Raw genomic sequence first — 26,349 nt, 5'->3', positions numbered from 1 at the left:
ATTTTACGATTGCGATAAAAGTAACATTATATTTATTATAATTAAAACAAGCTTGGGTTATCATTCCAATAAGTTGTCCGGAAAGCTAATCAAAATTTTAATAAAGGCTGAAAAGAAAAGTTTCACTTGGACTAAAAAAACTTCAAGCTTAAAATTAAGTTTATAAAGTAAACCGCTGATGGGCGATTCACCTGCAAACCACAAATCATATTCAAAGAGAGAAAAGAAAACTTTTTCCTTTCTTTTACCATAAGAAAAATCATAGCATACGAAAATATAGCTTTTATTAATTATTATTTTTATTAACTAGAGTTCATTTTCGACATTATATAAAAACTTACATTAAAAATTATTTTTGCCTAAATATTGCCATAATGCCTAAACTATATTATTTAAATGCTTGTAAACAGTAAAATTGTTTTATTAAAACAATAAAATTAAATCTACAAATTTTAAAATGCAAACGTTTTTCACTCTAAAATGCAGATTGTGTAATATAACACAATAAATATTCTAAAATGTACGGAACACGATGCCCGACATCACTGCTTATCTGTTTTATTATCATAGTATGATTGTTATCCCATTCTCGTCTTAGCCACTGGCAGGTCTAGATTCTAGTTTATATTTTGAGATACGGGAGAATTCATTTGTAGATATATTATACATTACGAATGCTTTTAAACGTTCGATCATCTTTAACTCTATATGTGAGAACAATGAGAACACCTGAGCTTAGGTCGCGCCTATATGTTATATAATAATCCTGTCGTCCTGACATTATCAATCCGGCATTTTATCTCTAGTGTGTGGTCAAAATGAAACTCTGTCTACGCCACAAATTGAATCATATATTGTACATGTGCATACACTCATAAATTTCGTTTTCTGTGTTTAAATTTGGGTTGTATCTTTAACAGACTTCAATTATATTATTAATGAATGTTTGCAACCCCTCTCGTCTATATTCTAAAAGTACCGTATCGTGAGATGTCGGTTATTTATTTTCCTTTTTTAGCAATGCTTTATCAAAAAAACTTTTTGAATGAATGTTACTATCTACTTTGCTCAATGTACTAAATAAGGAAAACCATTCCTGCCCAATTCGCCTAATTCATGAATGAAGTAACGGGCTTGCGTTTTTCACGAATTAGGCAAAATTTTATCTATTTCACGCAATAAGCGATTTTACCGATTCAGTGTAAGCATATATTATATACTATCAATTTGAAAGGATTGGAAGACTTTTTTTATAGTATATGTATGTACTATGTATATACAATAGTTGATCTTCGTTGGTACTAACAGTGTTGTCAGCATTACGAACTAATAAAATGCTTTAAATGATTGTTGAGAATACTCTGCATTGAGCCCTGTTTATATTTTGAACAAATTTATAAAAATTAAAATCATTATTATATTTATCAATCAATCGGAGTAATGATAAGTATATCGAACGTATAAAGGTAATAGTAGAGGCGTAAACCTAAACTTGGCATCTCTTTCTCAATTATGAATAATGATGAAATGGATAGCTCTCGAACTGACTATGTTAACGCAAATAGAGTACGCAATACGCAATACCCATAAACAACTCAATTTAAGAGTACTAAAAGGAAAAATAAATATTGTTCCTTTTTATTTGGTAGAAAATTGTTACAAAGTATACTGGGATACTGTTGAGTTTGTACTCGCAGTATTTAAATAAATATTTTTCGAAATAATATTCGCCTATCGGCCATTTTCGAAAGCATAAAAAATAGCGTCGGTAAAGCAGAGCGTCGGTAAAACAGCGCGTCTGCAGCGCCTCCGCGGCTGTCAGCGCAATCAGGCGAAAGTTCCAACGGGGCACCTGCGATCGATCGCAGCTGTCACCATGTGTTAGCCATGCGCCTCCGCCCTCGAGAGTCGCCCCCAGGAGACTCGCGCCCGCCGGCCCACCGTCACCTCTCGAGCGGCCGACGCCCCGGGCTCGTCTCGCAGCCGCCATGTCTTGGCCCCAGAGGTCCCCCGCCGATGCAAGACAGGTACTTTCGCCGCTCCGCTTTCCAATCCGCCAGTCGTCAGTCGCGATCCACTTCGCTCGATATTTGGACGTCGCTTCGACGACCTTGGCTATTTTTACCGCCTGTCACTCCCGACTTGGCCTCTAAACTCAAACTTGCAAAATTTCGATCGAAGGCACTTTCGCTTTTGCCTTCCCGCATACTTGACGTGTCGGTGTTGTGCAAAAATAATTCAAGGTATTCGAAACAAATATTATTGTATAATTTACGCTGATAATATCATTTTTACATCTATTGTTGATCTGAAAATGCATCAATTGCGATCAAAATATTACGTCATCACAATAGCTCCTGAAACATTTTTTTTTAAATTATAATTATAAATCAGATTTTTATAATACACAGTATAATATATTATAAAAAAGGAAAAATTAAATAATACCCAACGGTAGTTGACGTTAAATATATCAGAAAACTTCCGGAACCCAAAACTGGAATTTCTCTACAATAATCAGATTGTCAATAAGATAGATAATAACCAAATATCTTTATATTGTATAAAGGTATATCGACAAACTTTTCTCATCTTTCTATTGTACAGATCCTGGTTCAAAAATGCTGCGACGTCATTGAATTTGTACACAAAATATATGTCATTCAATGAAATACTATGAATCTTAACCCTTTCGAGTTCTTTGTCTACACGTATTGGACATATGTTTTTTACTGCCAGCTCATATATCCAAACCGTCTGGACATTTTTTCTCAACTTATTTAAAATTATATCTTAAAATGAATAATATTATAAATAAAACGCATTTTAAATATTTCATTTATTATATAAATGTCTATATAATATAATAAATTATACTTGAATTTTAATTTCAACAAAAAAAAATTAATAATAAATAAATATATGAATATAATTAAAAAAATATAAATTTATATTTTTTAAATAAATATAATACTATAATATTTATGTATATTATAAATACATATATAAACTTCTAAAGTTAATTCTGCCAAAATATAATTTATTTCATATAATATAGTATGTATAAAAGAAATAATTTATTTTATTATATTCATTCAAAATAGCTTGGACTAGGAGCAAAACTATGGACTATAAAGGGTTAATAAAATCAAAATATTAAAAAAACGACACTGACTGGTCAACTTTTGCCCCCCCCCCCCCCTGGAAAAAGCTGAAATGACATACCTGATTCTAAACCAGAAGTTCTCTAGTAAGGCCGGTTTCACACATGCCGGATGGATTCACCCGGCACCGTGTAGTGAGGATGGTGTTGTATAGGCTAGTACCTACCATTTCAGAGGTGCCGGACGAATCCATCTGGCGCCGGCCCGACGCTGCCCGTACAACACCACCCCCACTACACAGCGGCGGATCGGTGCCGGGTGAATCCATCCGGCACGTGTGAAACCGGCCTTATCCTTCAAAGAAAATCTAAAAAAAAACAGTCGAATCTATTCCGAAAATATTTCTTAAAGCGTGTCATTTCAATGAAATATCGAAATACATTTTCACCAGTAAATTATATATTTATCAGTAAAAATATAATTTATCTGGCAGGTGCTAGTAAAATTATATGTTTTTAACTTTTCCATATGTAGTAATATATACATTTAAATACTTATCATTATTTATTTACATGCAATGTAAATAATTTACTTGGCACATTTTGCCCAGAAAAATGCTAATCATTTAATGAAATACTATGAATTTTAACGAAATAGGAAATAGCTAAAATAAGATTTCTGATTCTAAACCAGAAATTCTCGGGTTATTCCACAGAAAAAATCTGAAAATATTTTTTGAAAAATATCATTTAAGTGAAATCACATCAGAATACATTTTCACCGGTAGATATATATTTTTACCAGTTAAAATATAATTTACAGCTAGCAGGGGCTGGTAAAATTATATGATTTCAACTGTGGGGTCTTATTCCTAAAATTCACGTTAATTTACTGTGACCAAAATTATCATCCATCAACAAGGAAACAATACAAGCGTTAAGAATTGGGACCACACAATAGCCCTCGTTACGACCAGAAAAAATCACAAATAACCAGCAAGTGTTCTTACTGTAAATGTTCTCTGTCATTAAAAGAATATTTCTTTGATATATAATAAATCACCAGATTCACAAGAATCCCGTTGCAGTATATGACCTTGGATAATGCTTATCAAACAAACGTCGCTTTCTAAAGGCGTATACCTATTTCGCTATTCTAAGAAACTGATCGCTGCATGCTTGTGATTGGTCAGCAAGCTTTGTAGCCCTGGATACATAAGCCTGAACTCCGATGAGGAGAAGGCAGTCATAAGCAATCACTCGCAGATTACGCGGATTCTCAAAGAGGCCAGCTGACGTCCGCCCGCCGACAACATACTGTCATGGACGCACACATCCTGAGAGGGATCAACTTCCGCTGCCACACTACCTACAAGACCTCTAAGGACCTCCCTCGGACATAATCCCTGCGCCAGCTTCTCCACCACCGCTCGGAGAAAACATCTCGCCAAAATAATTTGTCACAACATATGTAAATATAATCTAATAAAACTCTAACTAGATTCCATCTGCGTCTCACTGGCTGCGAAGTCACACCCCTTATGGTTCTCAAACCTTAGATTTTTCAACTTTTGTATACGTATTAATATTAGGTAAAGCGAAAAGAAATGTCATTGTTTTTAATGTGACAAAAAAATTATTTTCAGAAAAAGTATACATTATTATTCTGTTAAATAATTTCCATCGTTCTCATTGATCTTCCTCCATAGAATAGGCATTTTTTAATTCTTCTTTCATAAAACTCCATTAAAATAAGACTCAAAGTGATTTTTTACTTGTTCAACATTTATGATTTTTTTTATCACAAAGCAAATGTTCCATCGACTTAAAATATGATAATCTGAAGGTGCAACATCATGTGAATATGGTGGATATTACAGAACTTTTGAATCCAGCTCTTTTTTGTCTGCTTAAAAAACCGATCGTTTCTCAAGCATTTCTGCCTTTGATTTCTCTAGTTGGCTACAGTACACCTCTGCTGTAACAGTCTGACCAGGTTTTAGTAGTTCATAGTGAACTACTCCCAAAAATCCCACCAAACGCAAAGAAGAACCTTTTTAAAGCCAATGATGACCAAGGGGTACTTGTTTCGATGAAAACCATCGTTTTTTTCTTCTTTAATTGGTGTAAAGAACTAACGATCCATTTAAGTAATGAATCGATTTCATATCTGGACAGTGAGTATGTCTACATGGCATCCATTGCATGCACCACTGCCGTTAGAGCCCTACGAGTCCAACCCTTCAGGTGGGCTTTCAGCATGTAATGGCCGGGAGAGCGGTCCACACCCCTCGTAGTACTAATTATTTTATTAGAGTTTATTTATATTTAGTGTTTCTCTCGAACATTAAAGGAGATGGGCTCTCGTTGGCTCGCTTGCATTGCATGCATTGTTTTCATCATAGTAATAGCACCACCCCCCAGGATCGATGAGGGGTGTTCATGCTACCTCAACTGCAGTCATTAGCCCCCGACACCCCTGCAGGGGACGGGCCCTTATTTGTTTGCTTACGTTACGTTGCAATGCTTTTTCATCTTAGTATAATACCTCGTATACTACCTTAGACAGCTAGCCTCTTCACGGGATAGCCTTTCACCCGAGAGGAGTCCGGCTGCTCTCCCACACTGTTAATGACGGGCCTCCAGCATGTGGTGAACTGGCACCCCAATTCATATCTGGACAGGAAGTGTAACTATTCTTTCCGTTGCGTGCACTATTGTCTGGACAGCCTGAGTTACTACATTTATCCGTATGCGCTAACCACTATCTGTTCCGGTACTAGGGCACTACGAGTCCAACCCAATGGGCGGCATCCAGCTTTTAAGGGCCGGATGAGCGGGATCCACCCATAGTACTACATTATTTGTTAGAGTCTCAGTAGTATTTCTCCAGAGCGTTTTGGGAAACGCTCTCCTGACTACCTGCAATTCAGTTGCATTGCAGGTGCGCTTCACCCTTGTTACATCACTTTTTGTGATGCTTTAGTTTCAGCTTTAGCCCTCAGTCCCTAAGGGCCAAACCCTTTGGCCAGCTTGCGTTGAAATGCAATGCTTTGCTCGTCATTGGTAGTCCAAAGGACACTACCCCGGTTGGATAGTCACAGAGTTTATTTTCTCTTAGGAGTTTGAGTATTTAAGCTCGAAAGAGGTCTCTCGCTCTCCCACACTGTTAACGGCGATCTCCAACATGTGGTCTACTGGCGCCGCTATTGTCTGAACAGAGTGACTACTTTTAGCATCATTGCAAAAACCACTGCCATTACCAGTACTAGGGCCCTACGAGTCCAACCCAATGGGCGGCATCCAGCTTTTTAAGGACTGGATGAGCGGGATCCACCACCCCTATAGTACGACATTATTTGTTAGAGACTCGGTAGTTTCTCCCGAGCGTTCTGGGAAACGCTCTCCTGACTACCTGCAAATCAGTAGCATTGCATTTCGGTGCGCTTCATCCTTGTACATCACTTTAAGTGGTGCCTCATAGTCAAGAACAGATGGTTATTCTTTGCTCTAAAGCCATTGGAGAAAGTTCAAGCGGCACCCAAATTCCTTGCCTATTTTTTTCCCCATCTTTACAGTTGATCATGGACAGCCAAGGTTTTGTGACAATTCCTATAATGTGATTTTTTTAGTATTAAGATTCATAGTATTTCATTAAATATCATGCATTTTTCTGACCAAATTCACGAGGAGGCAACTGGCCGCCAAGATCATACGATTTAACGCCGTTGGAGTACTTAAAAACCAGCATCCGGCAAGTTATAGCCGAGTTTACCGCCCAAAATGTACGAAAAAATTACATCGTAAAAATCGGCTGCTGCAAATGGTCCAGAGCAGGCCATTTAATTGATATTAATTTTCATAATGAATGAAATACATCAAATGTTCTAATTAAAAAATCAGAAGATATCTTGAAATCTGTGGGGTTTTTTTTTTAAAATGTTGGTAAACAAATTAGATCACTCTTATTATGATATCCTTCAGCATAAACAATATATCACAAAAATCTATCGTACAACTTAAGGACTTACTCTTCATTAAAATAAAACATTCACGTTAATTAATCTTCGCGAAATTATAGATCTATAATAGACCACAAAATAAATATATGACAATTGTTTCGTCAACTAATTTAATGCTCTCAAAATATATTGTCTAAATATTGAATTGAATTAAAAACAGTAATTTAATTTATTTAAAGAAAATATGTACACAAATGTAAAAACAAAACTTTTTAGATTGAGAACCATGGATAACAATATATAAGTCTAGATTTTGAGCCGCTAGCACGGACTGGTCAAAAAATTGTTTCCAAAATCCATCGAAGGATTAACAGATTTTACGACGTATTTAGTAATTTAACAATACCAGGTAAAATGGTTAGGAATTACTAAATCTTTTTACCGTAATATATTGAAAGAAATATCTCTGCGTAATTAATAAAATTTTGTCATTAAATCATTTTAAATGCCTTCAAAAAATAAAAAATATATTTGGCATGACATACATCCCTTTAGACTACTGAAGGTTAAGTCGAAATATGACTTACTTTTTTATTTTATTTCATAAAAAAAATATGAAGACAACAACTGCATATTTATTCAATATATTCAAAGACAATTTTCCAACTCTTGAATCCTTGGATTTTTCGCAAAATTCGCAAGCATGTATCAACATTCAATAATATATTACAACATAAACTTAGCAATAAAGCATTCAGTTTGACTTTCGAATGAATCGACGTTATATTTTTAGTATTTTTTATTACCAATTAATAAAAAAAAATAGTAATACTGATATTCAATGTATTTTCTCTCAGTAATACCGGTATTATTGCAATCCCTAATTATAGTAGTAGAGCCCGAAACTGTAAATGCGTTTAAAATATTTAGAAAAGAATAATATGCCCGAAATCAGTATGTAATTTTGCATGTAAATTATTATATAAATTATTATATTATTATTAACATGTAAGTTATTTTTTATCGATTTGGCAAATATATTGTACAATGCATAGAATAATAAAATAAAGGGATGATATAATAATGTATTTATAAAAAATAATAAAAGGGTCAGACCAGTATATAATTGTTCTGTCATTGATCTATTTTTTTTCGTTTATTTTTAGTCTCCGCTGCCGCCAAACGCTCAACAGCAATGGCCTCCACATAATCAAAACCCTGGGATTCCGCCGCCGACTGCGTACCCTCAATATGCCAATACGAATCAACCTCCGCCCCAGCAGTATTGGCAACAACCGCCGCAGAAGATGAACCAACAGAACGTCTACAACCAAAACTACAACAGACCTCCGCCTCCGCAGCCGACGGTGCAACCGCAATCTTACAACTCTGACTTCTATCAATTCAACCAACAGCAATATCAACAGACTCCCAACTCTAACGTGTACGCTCCTGCGCCTCAAAGCTACGATCCGTTCAATCAACAGCCGAACTTCAATCCCAACCAAACCCAGTTCAACCCTCACCAAAAACCGGCGATGCCTCAAAACGTTAGCGATCGAGACCCGAACCAGGGCGATCCTTGGAACTGGGGGTGGGAAGATTCGGCAATAGCGGAAGCCACCAAAATGAGTAACGCTAATCAAACCCCGACTGCGAACATTTTAACGGAAAGTTTCTCAAATCAAGAGGGTTGGAGTCTATCTTGGAATGATCCGAATAACCAAAGTCAAAACAGTAGCAACGTCCAACCGTTCAACCCCGAACTAAATCTAAACGTACCGATGGAATCCGTTCAACTCGTGCGTAACGCCACTTTAGATACGCCCAATGATATTACCAAAAATCTGCCGAAGCCTCCGATTGAAATTCCGCCGAAGTTAGGTAAAACACTAATCGGCAACATCAAACAACACTGGTCGGTAGAATCGCAGCCGTCTCAAGAGTCTAGTGACGGTATTTTATCGCACACCGAGAGCTCAACTAGCGAAGATCCGTCTCGAAGCTACGAGAAAAGCAGTCCAAGCATTATCTCGAACGAAAACTTCAACAACGTTCAACAATTGACGTTGAATAATTCCACTGATAACGTTTATAACCAATATAAAATCGCACCGGACAATAGCGTGAACCAAGAACTAATAGATAACGTCAGGCAGTTAAATTTAAACAGCGAGAGTTCGGAACATATGACACCTCCGCTTGCGACTCCGAGTCCTATAAACCCTTCGCCGCTACTGATGAACAACGCCGTGCCTAAACGACCTGCGCCATTACCGCCGACGAGCGTTAACGTTCCTCCTCCTCTAAGTTCCGGATCCAATTCAAATCCATACAAAAGAATTGGTCAATTATCTCATAGAAGCGGCGTCGGCTCGGGTGCGCCGTCTCAGTCCAATAAACCGCTTCCACCTATTAATCAACAGCTAGTTAAGGAATTGCCCGTGCCCGACTTATACAATATACGACAACCTTCTCCTTTCACGCAAGACAACGATCTGATCTCGAGTAGAATTGTTCACGCCAATCTAGAAACGACTCCGGATAACTCCGAAAGGCCCGATATGTCGTCCCCGGTCGTTTATCAAACTAGACCGTTCCAACCGACCGTTGAAAATTGTGAAGTGGCACCGAGCAGCGATAGAAACGAATACTTACAAACGGGACATTTATCGGATCCGAGTTTTTCGGACGTTCATAGAAATACTCCGAACACGACTCAATCGAATTATCCGCCGCCGGGTTTTAGACGAATGGTTTTAGGCCAACCTGAGATGGAATATAGACAGAATCAGAGTTTCGAGATTGATGAACCGCCTCACGGTTTATCTAGAATGGTACCCGGACATCCGACTAGTCCGTTGAACATGTACAATCAACCGAACGACGATTATTTAGATAGACAAGTCGACGGACAGACGACCGAAAGCGATAGTCTTACGAATTCGGCGTGCATGATAAGACCTCCTGTCTACCGTCAAGTAGACGGACAACCGACTGATGACGAAACCAATTATAATCAACCGCCGCCGATAGATCGAAGACCGATCGGATTTGATAGGATGATTCCGGGCGAAGCGAGCAACAGCAACTTTAACATACCCACATTTCAAAATCAGAGCTTTGCAAGTGGCAGCGACGAGAGAGTCGTCACCGGTTTCGAACAGATGACATCGTCGGCTCCTAGGGAGCAAAATATGGACGGCTCTGACTATTCCGAAGTAGATTCTAATCAAATCAGGACCACGACGAGAGCACCTGAACAAAATTCAGAAAATATATCAATACAGAGTTCGACTCTCGATCTGGAATTACAGAGAGATTTGAATATGGAAGGAGAAAACTTGCAAGATATTAGCGCGATTTCAATACGAGATCAGAACATGGACGGTGCCGATACTCAGGAAGAACCGGCTTCGAGAACGGCCGATATTATAGATTCGGAATCTGATCAGAGAGTGATCAATCCTAAAGCGGCAATCAGCCAACAAAGCGATAAAGATCGAAAATATAATAGAGACGATACTACGGGAGACGAATCGGAAAGGGATAGGTTGTATAAGATCGCTTCTAAGAAAGATAAAGACTCGAGTAGACATCGATCGTCGAGAGAAAGAGAGGGTAGATATAGCGATAGAAAGGACGATAGACGTCCATCGGATAAAGATAGGAGAGGACCCGAACGAGAAAGGACTAGCGATGATAGGCGTTATCGAAGGACTAAGGATAAATATGATACGGAAGATACAGATTATTATTCGGACAGAGATAGGAGGAAATATAGAGAAGGTTCTTATACTTCGGGTAAGCCGCCGCGACCTGACGATCGTCCGAGGAGGGACGACGAAAGTAGAAGATCTTACGATCGTTCTTTGAGAGAAAATAAGGAAAGGAGACGTAGGGAAGACCCGGATAAATACGACAGCGAGAGAGATAGTACTTTGAATAGGCGTAGAGATAAAGACTATGATGAAAGAGATGATAAGAGATATCCTTCGGAGAGAGATAGGCAATATTCAAGTTTGAGGAAAGATAGAGGAGGTCGCGACGATCGGAAGAGGGTAGACGGACGATACGGCCGAAGACCGGATTCGCGGGGACCTGAGACTGAAAACGATTACGACGAAGGAACAGACCGGGACCGGGGTTCGAGACACGGACGGGAAGATGATCGGGATCGTAGATCTCAAAGATATAGGAAGGATCAACGAGAAAGAGGTTATAATGATCCATATTATGAAAGTGTGTGGTTTTATAATGTTGATTAAAATTGATTAAATGATTTAATTGATTGCGTTTAAAATTTTTAGAGTTTGGATATCCGATGGATTCATATTCTCAACAATTGTATCAGCAACATCAAACGTATCAATATTACGAGAAATTAAGGTTGATCAACCCTCAAGCTTATTTGGAAATTTATAATAAATATATGACTGGACATAATGTTTCACAAGCTGACTTGAGCCGCGCTGCATCAGGATATGGAGAAGGTAATATATTATTTATTTAAATAAAACTACGACCATCGTGACTTAATAGGTTAATCTAATACGTCACGACAGTCGAAAGTAGTACATTGTACAAAAATATAATGCGGGGACATAATCTATATTTGAGATATTCTATATATTTTTCAAATTCTAGGTTATAATTCGATGCCCGGTTATGACACTATGGCCGCTAATAGACTCGCCGATGAAAGAGGAAGCGTACACTCGGGCAGATCTTCGGCTAACGGCGAGGGCATCAAAGAAAGGTTGGAAAAGTCGTCTCGAGCTTCTCTTTAAAGAGTGTAGCAAAATCATATTTTTTTTAATTCCGATCATCATGGTTGAAACCTTCCGACATTCTCATTTATAGTATTGATTTGATGCATGATCGCTTTCTTTAATGTTGTTTTATTTTTTTTGTTTATGTTACGTTTTCCGTTTCACTTTAACGTCATATTCGCTGTATTATATACGTGTGTATTTCTTGTACTTGAATGAAAATTTTGTTTGTGATGTGGCCCGTACGCAGGATGGTAATAGACGGATCTGGGGGTTATTTCTACCCGTATAGAAGGGTCGACCAGATGAGCTATATGAAGCACGATACGCCGACGAGACCGAGGGGCGACCAAGGATCCGTAAGGACGGACTTCTCCGGTAGTAGGTGGGTTGAAGAAGAACAATTTATATCTAAAACAGACGAGTCCGTACAGTTAAATAATTTTAAACCAATCGAGCGGAGCTGTAAACTTTAATATTAATCAATTCACACCTGAGACAACACATAAATTATCTTATTATTTATTACGCGCATCTTTACTCTTGAGCAAATAACTTTGGCATACTTTGCCTTAAAAGCCATTGATTTATTGTTTTATAATTTTTATTCTTTTGCACAATCATTGTCTGTTTCAAGTGTCACAATAAGTGTATTCATATGGCGGAGATAATATCATAAAAAGCACTACTACAACTAAAATTTCAACGGTATTGGTGACTGTATATTAACATTTCATAAAGAGCACTATAAATTCCACTATTTCTAAATCTAGTAAAATAATAACTTGATAATAAATCGATACATATAATTTTATTTATTTCCAAACTGAGGAAATACCCAAAATATATAAATCAATTTGTTTTATAATAAATGCAAATTCCTGGTAGATGTTTAAGCAATGTGTACCATCTCAGCCTTTTCCTGGTCTGTATATATTTCTGTGTATTAATTTTTAAGTGATTCAATTATTTTCCATAATGAATTATCTGATGGTTTTATTTCTTTTTTTTAAATTTACGCAATCATGATTTGTTTCTAATGATCTGAATTTCACAAATATCATTAGTCAATTTGTGTTACATAACACATTACAGTCCATTTACGCATTTTCGCGTGTTAGCTAAATTTCGCGATCAGTCCGTTCATGCTTTTTCGACGGTTACAAATAATGGATCTTATGCTTCCACTTCACTCTCCGAAAGTAGGCGACAGTTGGCCAAGGACGGGAAATATAATGTGAAAATTCGGGCTTACTTCGGTCGAGCTCGGTTGTCCCCGCGCTAAAATCTCTCGCAAGTTCTCCGAGGTCACCGCGAACGGGAGGTAAACTGGGGGTAATTTTGGTCGAGGCGGCCGACTTCGTCGCCTCCAAAAGTTCCCTCGCTTTCCGAAGTTAATACCCGAAGACGCTTCGAGCGCGAGCGGCGAGATACTTCCCCTTTCGCTCTCTCGCGTGACGAGAGAGAGAGATAGAGATGGTTTATCGCAAACTGAGATAGAACGATTCAATTTTAATATGGGCGTCTTCACGATCGCGCCACTGTTTGATATTTTTGCCCGATCTGGACGGCCAAAATTATTTCTCCACTTTAGTTGATTCCATAAGTGCTCTTAGTCAAATATATGATATTATAAGTGCTAAAAAATACAATTATTTAAAGTATTTCTTTAATTGTAGGCCCGAGGAATAGGAATTCCGTGTTGAACGGTCGTGCGAATTTCGCCGCGTAGCGTAAAAAAAAAATTGTATATGTCACAAATTTGCTGTTTTATATTAAGAAAAAGTATTTGACTAGCATTTTATCATACCCGGTATCGTTTTTTTTTAAATATGTGTATATTTGGTGATTCTGAACAAATTTTTAGGTCGTAACTTTCGCGACTAAGCCCCGTCCCATTTTTAAGAATAATACATTTTTAAGGTATGCAATGTGTTAAAAACCGCAAAAATCCGCAGTCAATTTTGCATGTATCATAAAGAGAAAGACCTAAGCTATATATTGTATATAAAATCTCAATTCAGCAAATTGACTTTCCATACTTTTCCTTAAAAAATAATAGAAATTATTCATTAGTTGCACACTTGAACGTTTCCTGTTTATTATTTATTAGTGACAGTGAAGCCTCGATTCAACATAAAATGTCTTATTTACTAACATTGATCTATTCCGGTGCATTGCAATCATCCACCATCTCCTTTTTCTCCATTTGGCTTTAATTTTTTTTGTGTTTAAAACACGCACGTAGTTATAATACGCGAGGTTGAGAAGCGTGCACGCGTATGAAATTCCCGGCTGTGCGAACGCTATTCGAAAAACTGCGACCTTGACCGACTTCGGTCGAACTTCCACTAGGACAACTTTCGGAGAGTGAAGTGCAGGTATAACCCCTTTCCGATCATGCCCAAGTTAGCTCGCAAATTTTTATTTTGTGAATTCTCATCTCAAAAATCAGTAAGTTTCCTGAGAAAATTATCATAGCATTTTTTATTTAAAATTAAATTTGTACGAATATTTTTAAATGTTTTGAATATTTTTATAATGCTGCATAGAAAAGGGTGGGTCTGTGCAAGAAATTTTTTAATAATTTTTAAAATGGTTTATCGAGGTGATTTATTTTTTTGCCACTGCTTTCTCAATTTAATTATTATCTACACGATAACCCTGTGGTATAAGTCGGTGACTAATACCTTGAAAGACCTGGACTCCAATCCCATATGCACCCTAATATGTTTCGATATTAAGTGAAATTATAAATATTTTAATAATGCATTTAAATTAACCAAATTTATATTTCTTCTCAAGAGTCAGAATATGTCATTTAATTAATAAATTACACCAAAAAAAAAATATATATATATATATATATATATATATATATATATATATATATATATATATATATATATATATATATATATATACAGAATTCACGTTATCGCTTAATAAAAATAAATAAATTAAATTAAAAATACATACACTGCCCTGTGTACTTACACGTACTGGTACCGCCCATCAGGTGTATCGACTAACTGCAGAGCGTTCACAAATTTTTTTACAATGACTTGAAAAAAATTGACTAATATTATATAAGTTGAAAAATCGTTAGAAAATACATAAAAATAGTGTAAATCAACGAAAGTTTTATAGATATATTTACGCATTTAAATGTATTTAGTTAGACCTAAATATTAATGAACTGCTCAAAATTTTTGCGATATGCTAATAATAATTGTTTAAAATCGATTATTACGTGTGAGAATAATATTGTTGTATTTTATATAGATCTACTATAACTTTTTTACAAATGTTTATATATGCTCATATTACTGTTCAATTCTCAAAGAACTATAAAAACTTTTTATTATATACAACAAATCCAATACAAAGTTGGTTATAGTGCTTTTATGATATTTTAACATAAAAATTCCTGCAATAATACATGCTTACATATTTTTGGCGATCGTTGCTAACAATCGCTTTAAACCATCCACCGCTTGTACATACATTGCTCATTTTGCATTCTTGCTTTTTTAACTGTTGTGTTAATTTTTATTTTTTTATACTGTAAACACATTATGCACACGACTCAAATATGACATATCGCCATTTTCATATACGTAAACCGCTTTCTTCACCTTTTGTTAAACGCTCACAGGGACTTCAACACGGATGCCTCGCTGAACCTGTACTTGGACGAGTCGGTGATTAAATCTGACAGAAACACGCCCGTCAAGTTCGGCACGGCCCACATTAAAGGCGTCATATCGTCGCCGAACATGCTAATCATCAATCCGTCGTACCCGACTGACGGACAACCTGCAATAGTCGAAATCATCAACATAAACAAACTATTGAGCAACGATCCTGTGTGCGCAGAGCTGACGTCGTATCCCGGACCGCTGATCAAAGGAACCACGCATAAAAAAACAGTGATCGAGTTCTGCGAATCGAAGATCAAAGCGGCAATCGAGAAGTACAACTCACCGTTTGCTCATACGCACGATCGTAGTTATCAATTGCATTATAATGATAAATCTAATGAGGTCGGAAGCGTGGTACTGATGTGGGAGCTGCTCATTTTGCTGCTCAGGCAGAATGGGGTACGTTTTTATATTTTATTTTAATCGTGTTAGTCTTGGATATTAATTGTGATGATTTGTGTGAATAGATGGTCGTCGGAACTGATATCGCCGAGCTGTTAGTCAAGAATAAGAATCAATATGCGTGGAAAGGAACTAATCACGCCAATAAGTTGAATAGTCGTAGAGATTCTGCATCTTCGGCGACTAGTAGATCGGCGGAGTTGCCGACGGAAGAGATCTTATCGCAGACATTAACCCAAGATGTTGCAGGTACGATTTCATTCAATTATATTGTAGATGAAGTTTTTAATGCGTTTTTTTATTATTAAAGGAAACCAAGACGTCGATAATGATTCTTCGAACGACGTTTCAATAGATCAATCGCATTCTTTATCGGCGAGGAAGGAGCGAAAGCACTCTAAAGATAATTCGATGAAGATGGGAAAGAAGAACTTGTCGAATTCGGAAGTGTCGCAGATTCACGGCTCAGAAAAGTATGTGACGGACCGTTTCAGAGAGTATTTGCTGTTCGGAAGTGGGAAAGATGCTTTGGGTAAATCATAGCGTCGACATCTTTGGAATTATTGCATCTTCGATGCATAGAGGATGGTTTAATGTGCTATGTTTTTATTTTAGAATGGGCCATGACTCATGGACTTTGGGGTCACGCGTTGTTTTTAGCGTCAAAAATGGACCGTCGCACTTATGCCAATGTTATGACACGCTTCGCTAATGGCCTATCGCCTAACGATCCGCTGCAAACTCTGTATCAATTGATGTCCGGTAGACAACCTGCAGCTGTCACTGTAAGTATTCTTCAAAGTATTGACCATCACAATTCAAGATTGAAAACAGACTAATCATAAATAATTATATTTTTAGTGTGTTTTGGACGATAAATGGGGCGACTGGAGGCCTCATCTCGCTATGATACTCTCAAACACGTCACAACGTCCCGAATTAGACAAAAAATCAATCACTACATTAGGTAATAATTGCTTTTCATTATTTATCAATCTAATAAATCACCTAATTATCATACGTATATTATTTTAATCCTAGGTGACACTTTAAACGCTCGTGGAGATTTATTCGCCTCTCAGTTCTGCTATCTGATGGCACAAGTGGAGTTTGGTAAACGTCCGATCAAAAACCAAAACAGTCCAGTGCCGAGGCTCGTCCTACTCGGATCGTCGCCCACGAATGAAAACTTTGCTCTGTTTGCGTCCAATGAGGCCATAATGATGACCGAAATATACGAATACGCTTGCAGTTTAGCCGACGATCATTTCGTATTACCAGATTTTCAAGTACGTTTCAAGATCTTTATATAGTCGATTACAGTGTTATGATTGTGTCGTGTCAATTTCAGAATTACAAATATCTACTAGCTACTCGGCTCGTGGATTACGGACTATACGATCGCGCTCTGTTCTACATGGAGAAGATCGGAAGCGTCGTCTCTCTGTATCCGTCCGCTTACGAAGTGTCGTTCGTCAATAGGATTCTGGACGTGGCCGAAAGATTGAAGCATTACGATCCCGAAGAACACGTCGGCGAAATCGGCGACGACAGTGAGCAATACGACCAGAATAAAACGGCAAACACACCGACGGAACAAGTGTGGTTGTCGAATCTGCGACAAATCGTCAGTAATTATAATGTGAGTTTTTTTTTAATAATATTCGGTTACTGCACAAGTTGTCTATGCTCTGATTTTTTTCTAATATATATATGCATCAAGATATGAAAGACCAGAAAAACATAATCTATGCTGATCGATCCGAATTATAATTATATTATCACTAAATCTAATCTTGATATTAATTCAAAAACATTAGGGGTTCAATCCTATGTTAATAGTAATGCATAAAAGACGCAATCATCTCAAGTAAATTCTTGTCACATTGGACAACTGATGAAGACACTTGGGTGCTGCTTGATATGAAAATGCAAATCACTAGATTTTAGGAATATCCATATGCTCGCCTTTAAATGTACCAGTTAAAATCCTAATTCCATAGCAGCATGTTTAGGACTACCAACTTTAAAAGTTCGTGCTTTTGTAATACACTAGCATTTAACTGAATATCTGGTAGCTTCTTTTTATCTATTATCTTATATCGATTGATTAAAATTAACTTGCTGTAACTGAAATTATCTCTTAAATCAATAAATAAATTCGAGATAATTTACAGTCAGTTAGACACCGGAAAATCTGATAACAATTTATTTTATAAAATATTTACTATACCAAAAATGAGCTTAGAAAAAGTAAATCAGTCAGTATCGAATGGATGGGTCAAGTCTGCGCAATGACAGATTTATTGATCAAATAGGAGACGAGGTCAATTGTGTTAGGGTGTAACTCCACCTCCAATTTATCCCCCTAAGTGAAAGCTGATCTCGTTGGTTGACCGTCCGATAATTACAAAGGATAATTCAAACAATGGTTATTTCATACAAGGCTATTCATAAAAGGGGTTGAAGAGTTTTTGTGGTCATTGATCAATGTTCTGTTGAACCGAATCATCGTAGTCAATAATTTATTATGCCAATCTGTTTTTTACTGGCAGCTCTTATGTCCATAACGTCTGTACATTTTTTCTCAAGCTATTTAAAATTATAAAATGTATTTTAAATATTTTATTTATTATATAAATATATCTATATAATTTAACACTGTGTTTGAAGGTATATAATGACCAGATTTTCAAAATTAAAAAGTTACCGAAGATAAAAATAGTGTTAATATATTTGCATTGTTCAAATATAAAAAGTCAAAAGTAAAAAAAAAATTGAAATATAAAAATTAAATTTCAATAAAAAAAAATCAAATTAAAAAATTAGAAATCCATTAATAAATAAATATCATATTTCATATACATAATATATAATTTAACTTCTAAAGGTAATTCTACCAAAATAAAATTTATTTTTTATTTATCATTCAATTATTTAACTAAATATATTTATTTAAAATAGCTTGGACTTGGGGCAACACTTATTAAAAAAACTTTGAGCTACAAAAGATTCAAAACTTCACAACATATTGGCTTTTACAATGATACTGCTTGTTTTTGAAGCCATTAAATTTATTTACTATACTAGATGGTGGCTGTTTTGTAACTTAATGCATGTCTTCAATATGCCAAAACATTCCTGGGCAGGTGGCCGCCCTTTTGAGCCCCCCCTTCAGCTACGCTACATACCCATCACATATTATATGCATATAAAAAAAATGTGCAAAACAGTTTTCAAGTTTGATAAAAAAACCTGTTTTTTTATTTTTTTCACATATTCAATTTAGTTTTAGCTATTCATAGATATATATTTTTAGCGCGGTTAGTTCAAGAACCACACTACACAAATGGTCCTTCCATCGCGAAAATACCGCCCCCAAGCAAGTGCCGCCCGGGGCGTTCTCCCTCCCCATATCTACGCCACTGGTGTTTTTCATGAAACTTTTTTTAAAAATATCCCTTATAAATATTTCAGCTTAGTCTTATCCGCCATGTTGTTTCAAAATGGCGGTTATTCAATAATAATTTAAACAAAATTAAAATATTGATTTATTATATTATATTTACTAAAATAAAAAAAAAACAGTTGCTTTGATAAAAAAAAAACCTAAGTAATAAAGTTAGGAGTAACTTATAAATTAAACTAAATTATTTTCATTAGCGAACTTTAGGCGTTCATAAAAAGTCAGTAAAAGTATTCATTAGATAAGAAAAAGAAACATAAAAATGGCATCGTTTTTTGTACATTTTAGAATATTATTATTACTAGATATTGTTTAGATACAATTTTTAGGCAATGGCGTTGAAAATTTTGTGGCACTATCACCATTCAAATATTTTTTTAGTTTTTGTATATATTTTCATTGTGCTTCTATTATATACTTCTCTAAATTTTTTCGTACAGTTTTGCTTGTCTCTTCGTCTCTTCGTCTATTGTATTTTTCTGATTACATTGAAACCTACTGAGTTGTCATTTGAAAATATCGATTTAAATGTGGTTATGTGATTTTTTATTTATTCATACACAAGATGATATTACTACTCTTTTCTCAAGTCAGTACACAAAAATATATTAGTCTATTGGTCATTCATGTCTAATTTTTTCTGATTACATTAAAAACCAGTGAGTTATGTCGTGAAAAAATGTCCATTTAAAGCGGTTACGTAATCCTTTATTTATTCATACATTAACACATTCATCACGGATGACTCGTATGCGAGTCTTTACAATTTCTTGAAGAAACACGGATGACTCGTATGCGAGTCTTTACAATTTCTTTGAAGAAACACGGATGACTCGTATACGAGTCTTTGCGTACGTTGAACTTTGAACGTAAAAAAATCGGTCAGAGCAATATTATTTTTAGATGTTGCTCACAGATGCCAATGGAAGGATATTAGTAATAAAGAAAACTTTAAAATAATTTCGTGAAATTCGAACATCCAGATTACAAGAAAACAAAAAAAAAATTTTTGACTATTTTTATTTAAATTTAGGTCATATTTGCATGTGAGACCAATTCTTATTATTTATATTATTTACTTCCATATACGATCTTATAACGTCGATATTTCAATACTGAAGGTCCTCGATAGTGTCCTCTATGTTGCCATTTAGAAAAAAATACAAACCATTATAAAAAAACACAGATTAAGAACCACCGATTTTTTTAAATATTTAAATACCTCGCGTTATAAAGAAATATCTCTGAAATTTTTGTTTTAAAATTCCCATTAGTTTAAAAGTTATGGGCATTTTTCAAAAACAATGCAATTTTTTGGAAAATGTGCAAAACTGCCCCGTCACAGTAGTAATTTTAATACAATTTGTACCCGACGCGAAAGTGGTAACTGATATTACTACACCTTTTTCTTAAGAGTCAGTACACAAAAAATATACATGCAGAATTTACTTGATCACTGAAAACAAGTTGAATTTGAATCAATAAAACATTAATTTTAAAAATATCAATAGAGCTAGGCAAAAATTTTATAATAAATAAAATTTATATAACTATATTAAAAGGAGCGATAAATTAACAATCTCGAAAACAAAATTAATTTCACCCTGTGTACTTACATATAATGCCCCTCGTGGTGATCGACCAATTGCAGGGTAGAAATTTAAGAACACGTAATTCTCATGCATTGTCCTATGTTTTCGTACACTGATTGATATTCATTATTACCGTACAAAATAACAAACTTGTGCAGTAATTAATTTTATATGTATATAGATTCATAAAAATCTAATTTAAAATATCATTATTTCAGGTACAAGCAGCTCAGACGACTCCGAGCGTCGATCAGTCACAATACCAGCAGTTCGATCAATCTCAAAATTGGTCTCAGCAATACCAAAACTACGATCAAATTTACAGCCCTCAACCACCGCCGCAAATCGATTACCAGAATCAAACTTTCAACCAATCCACAAATCAAGAAATAGAAAAACCCGCCGACCCGTTAATGGTCGATCAAACGGACCGTAAATACGATCCTAACAGTGCGCCAGTTTTCTATCCACCTGGAAGTAATACTCAATACCAGGCTCAAGAACCGATGCACGTGCCGAAAGAGGAGCACGTGGATTATCAGGCCGTTCCAGCCAATGACGCGCCTTACGGATGGAATCAGGACGTTCACAACCAACAGCAACATTTGTACGGATATAACGAGGTAAATAATTAATTTCTATTTTTTGGCACTGCTTCGCTATTTAAATGTGTATTTGGCATACGATCAAACTTAAAAAAACTTCCTCATTCAAGATGTTTAGTCGTTTGTGTGAATCGGTCAGGTATAGTGTTTCGTAGTTCATAAACAAAATGAATAAAAACATCTTGAATATGGAGGCGTCGCTTATAAAACCGTTACCCCGTTACTAACAATATTCTTCCGCTTTTCTCACGCTCGTCTTTTTTCACGTGGAAATGCAGCCCGATCTGGTAGAGAATAAACCATTACCAGAGACCACTGTAAGTACAAAGAAATCAAGCGTTTGTAACGCGAAAAAGTACTTTTCGTTCCCGAAAATGAAAAAAGCGCCCGCAACTCCGTGTTCGTCTTCGTGCATATACGATTTTAAAAGACGCGCCGAAGACGAGCACCCGCCGAAACCGAATAACGTAGATAGCACCGCCACTGTGATTAACAACTCCGCGGGGACGCCCCCCGCCAGCGACACAAATAAAAAAGCGTCCCCTTTGCAGAATCACGGAGCTTCCACTTCGAGAGTGGCGAGCAACGGCGACGGAATATCGCTGATGTCGTACGCCAGTTACAAAGACTGCGACAAGCCCAACATGATTTTGAGGAAACGCATATCGGCGACCGTCCATCCGACTAAAGGACGCACCATGACCAACGCCTTCAACGAACCGGAAACGAGAAGCAGACCGACGCTCAGGAAGCAGCTGAGCTACGACAGGAACTACGACGCGATCGAGTCTAATTTATCGTCGAACAATTCGTCTTTGAACTCTCTGCCGCCTTCTCCGGGTTTATTCAAACAGCCGATGAGCGATTTGGATATACAGTTGGCTAACCAAGATCCGAGAGGGTTCGACTTGCAAGCAGACACGCAAGAGATGAGGTATAATCATTATCCGAGGAGGCGCGGAAGGAAAGATTTGATCAGTAGCACGGTCGACGTGTGGGCGCGACAGTCGAGCATAGAAGAGAGCGGATCTTATAAACCGTTGATCTTTGGCGGAACGTTTCCGATTGACGCGCCGACGTCTCCGCCAGAAGAGAGCGTCAAAGCGACGCCTTCTCAAAGCGAAGACGACGGATCTATAGATTCGACTTTTAGCTCCTCAGATCATAAACGACTGCTACGCGAGACTATCGAGAAGAGCTTAGACAATTTTGAGAAGGTGTTGGCGAAGAAACAAAAGGAGATGGAAGGCAAAGGAAAAGACGAGATTAAAAGGAATCCGAAGACGTTTAACATTGACGAACCGGTGAAGATGGAAGACGTCTGCAAGGAGATCCTCAATATGAAGTTCTTCGATAAGAATCAAAAGAAAGACTCGACTCCGCCGAAAACTTTTGATATCGACGAACCGTTTTAAATTTTTTTATAATAATATAATAAAAATCGTGGTGTGCTTAAAATTTTGCATTTGCATTTGCGGGTTATAGAAGAAAGGCAGTGTTCTCCTATTTTTATATATTTTGATAATGTGGAGAACGCTTCTTTTCGCTAGCAAATGTTTTTGCATACAACTATTATATTAGAAGAGTAGAAAAATATAGATCGTTACTTTTCACATAATATTCTTAAATTTTGGAGATCGCTGCCTATGCTTCTATACCCCTCATTCAGTATGATGGCATGAATGTAAAATTTGTATTATGTGTTCACTTTTGCCATTTTTGATAGAAAAAAAAATTGATTATTACACTCAGTATTAATAAAATATGCACAAATTTTTATAATGATTTTAAAGTAGCGGCTATCGATGTATATCAAAGAATTTGACATTGTTAATAAATTATTGTAATCGTTTTTATTTGGATTTCTATTCATTTTTCAATCCTTTCCGTTCGTCCTTTGATTACATATATACTTTTTGTATTCCTTATTCTTACTTTATTCCAGGACAACGGCACAAACGATGTAGAACCGCCGAAACCTCAGATCACAATGCCCAACTCTAACAATCGGATTTTCGAAGACGATCAAGAGCCTTTGATCAACAACGGAGTGCAGAAACAGGCTCAGTCTCAGCAGCAGAAACCCAGAGATAAACCTAAGAAGGATGAAAGAAATAAGTCGCAAGCCAGCTCCGGATGGTTCGGAGGCATCTTTAATAAGCTATCGTTGAAGCCGAAGAATCAGATGATATTGCCCGACGATAAAAATCCATCGGTATAATATAAATACATATATTAGTATTTTATTCATCACAATGATGCTAATTTTGTTATTATTTATCAATCAGATTGTGTGGGATTCAGAGAAGAATAAGTGGATGAATTTGGAGGCCGATGAAGATGAACAACAAAGCCAATTAGCACCGCCCCCAAAAATGCCTATAAACAAGTAAATGACCTCTAGGCTTATCGAAGATTAATTTCACTTATTAATACCGTCTGTTCCTTTGTAGTTTACCAACGCAAAGCCCTTTACCGACTCCGATGCAGCAGATGCCCGAAACTGGTGCAGTGACTTCTCCGATGCCTCCGGGAGGACCAAACAATGCAAATATGTTCAAATTGCAAAAAGGAAGACGTATGTATTTATTTATTGTAACATGACAATATGCGTTACGACTAAGTCAACACAATCAACAACTACAAAGTAAGTAGTGAGACACCAGACTGAAATCAAAGTCTGTATATCAACCATTATTACAGATAATAAAGTTGTCTCGTAACTTAAAAATTTCAAATGGTAGAATATTCATTATGGAAAATAACTATAGCGCTTAAAAATAAATACACAGAAATTCCGAAATTATTGTGCTGATCAATTATGTATTTTCACCCATAGTAACTAATACAATGTAAATTTTTAGATACTTTAAAGAAAGCTTACGTCGACGTATTCAATCCGAGCGGCGTTCCGACCAGACCGCTCCCTCCTGCGTCTGAAGTCTTAGGAGTCACTCAGCCGACTTCGGCCCCGACGTCTTACTTCGTGCCTCAGTCTTCCGCCGGTGCTGACAATAATAATTATTCTCAGGTATAGTTCTACTTATCGACCGATCCATAATCAAATACTTAAAATCAAAATCTCGTTTAACGCTAACCAAAGATTCCCGTTGGAAAAATCAACGATTGTGACTAGGTATTACTGATTTACTCGATCATTACTTTTAAGGTTTTAATCGTATTCTTATTTATGTTTTTCAGACGACGCCAACCTTTTATAACCCAGCGGATTATTCGTCCGGTTGATACTACTACCTGTTAAAACTACTTGGTGCTTGGTTTACTTATCGAGTGATTGACGATTGGACTTATAAAATAAAAATAGGTTTATATTATAAAATTTTAGTCATTCAATTTGATGTGACGACGGAGTGAGAGATCGTCAAATGCTGACGCGTGCTTTATATAATATATACGTTCGGCGACCGCTGGAAAGTTTAGTCAATCAAATATATAGCAGTTTATATTATGATAATAATGAAATATATAATTTTTTCCATGCAAATTAATAAAATAGAAAATATATTTATTTAGTAAATTGTTTATTTTTTTGTGGTATTTTGAGGTTGTTGTTTTTATTGAAACCATTGTGATAGAATGTGTTATATATTTTATATAGGAATGTTTTTAATAGTTATGCTTATACAGAGTCGGTTTGGGTATTATTATTATTTTTTTGTATACACGGAATTTTATTTTTATGATGCAAATATGTATATTATTATTATAAACGCTTTCTAAAGCTGCTACATGCTGTATATTTTGCGCATATGTATTCATCTGGTGCCGTACGTAGCGTTTTCAACTTTTTACGGATTGTAAAGTTAGCTTGACCGAGCGATAATTTTTTTTTAAATAAAATTCATATTATTTGTACATGCTTAAACTGATTATAATGTTAATATAACACAGTTTATATATTTTTTTGTTCCATTATTGTAAAATGTTGTGAAAAAAAAACTATTTAGTTATTGATTGATAAATTGTATTAAATATTATGTTTATATTATATTATTGAAGAAATAGGAAGCCATTTAAATATTATTGATGTTTTATTAACTACCTTTTTCATTACATGTTTATCATTGAATATGATGAACATAATTAAGTGCTTGATTTATTTGAGGTTATTTATGGTAGGCTGAACATTAAGAAGATAAATTAACGAAGCAACCGAATGCGCTGTCAAACAATAACCAATATAATCTTAACCACAAAATAAAACACTTGCAGTTGCTAACAAATGTCTTTGTGGTACATTTTCTTTAATGAAGCCCCGTAGGTGAGCCCGATTTATCTAAATCTGAATTTACAATGATGAGTCACCTCTTATCTCACCGGCTTTCCGCGCTTGCAATTCTGTTGTGTGGTGTGATGGCAACCTCGATGCGGGGGAAGAAGGGTAGTAGCAACACTGGGTGCAGGAGGGACGCACGTGGACGGAGCGCGGGACCATGGGGAAGGACACGCGCACCGCAGCACAAGCTATTTCGGCGCCGAGCGATATGGGGGGCGCTGCAAAGGCGCATCACCGCCTAGCCGATGCCGTGGAGCCGTTCTCGGGAGACGGCGATTTTGACAGGTGGTACCGGCGCCTCACGGTTCTGGTGGACCTGTACCACGAGGACGACGTCGCTAAGTGGTTGGCTACGTTCCTCCGGGGCCGAGCGTTCGACATTTTCGTTGACTTGCCTGAAGAGACTCGCCGCGACGGAGCGCAAGCAGCGGCCGCCCTGAGCTTGG

At 36.5% G+C, this 26,349-nt stretch overlaps 1 protein-coding gene across 4 annotated transcripts; it reads left to right on the top strand.

Annotated features, from left to right (window-relative positions):
- The first annotated feature begins 1,823 nt into the window (after positions 1-1,823).
- Positions 1,824-25,650, top strand: Sec16 (endoplasmic reticulum export factor secretory 16). Of its 4 annotated transcripts, none has more exons than XM_088197127.1 (18): positions 1,824-2,027; positions 8,232-11,283; positions 11,376-11,558; positions 11,713-11,824; positions 12,088-12,222; positions 15,496-15,940; positions 16,009-16,192; positions 16,254-16,475; positions 16,559-16,728; positions 16,805-16,910; positions 16,985-17,232; positions 17,295-17,585; positions 21,220-21,624; positions 23,552-23,821; positions 23,895-23,995; positions 24,060-24,184; positions 24,471-24,637; positions 24,808-25,650. In XM_088197127.1, the coding sequence occupies exons 1-18, from the start codon at positions 1,989-1,991 to the stop codon at positions 24,850-24,852; spliced, it is 6,300 nt and encodes a 2,099-aa protein (XP_088053253.1). In that variant the 5' UTR covers positions 1,824-1,988; the 3' UTR covers positions 24,853-25,650. The 4 variants fall into 4 exon arrangements, with proteins under 4 accessions (XP_088053253.1, XP_088053252.1, XP_088053255.1 ...); XM_088197126.1 differs by having other exon boundaries at positions 8,232-11,307; XM_088197129.1 differs by lacking the exon at positions 12,088-12,222.
- Positions 25,651-26,349: the final 699 nt, after the last annotated feature.

The sequence above is a fragment of the Plectrocnemia conspersa genome, unplaced genomic scaffold, assembly GCF_051122295.1.
Source record: "Plectrocnemia conspersa isolate PC_06_02 unplaced genomic scaffold, ASM5112229v1 ptg000011l, whole genome shotgun sequence".
NCBI classification, from domain to species: domain Eukaryota; kingdom Metazoa; phylum Arthropoda; class Insecta; order Trichoptera; family Polycentropodidae; genus Plectrocnemia; species Plectrocnemia conspersa.
Note: the sequence above shows the minus strand (reverse complement) of the source record. Positions and strands in the feature narration are given on the sequence as shown.

Bases quoted from the DNA above. Each gene is read 5' to 3' on its own strand.
- Sec16 (XM_088197126.1), top strand. From the start codon at position 1,989: ATGTCTTGGCCCCAGAGGTCCCCCGCCGATGCAAGACAG. The intron at 16,729-16,804 runs GTAAGTATTCTT...TTATATTTTTAG, and splicing joins GACAACCTGCAGCTGTCACT to TGTGTTTTGGACGATAAATG. The intron at 23,996-24,059 runs GTAAATGACCTC...GTTCCTTTGTAG, and splicing joins CCAAAAATGCCTATAAACAA to TTTACCAACGCAAAGCCCTT.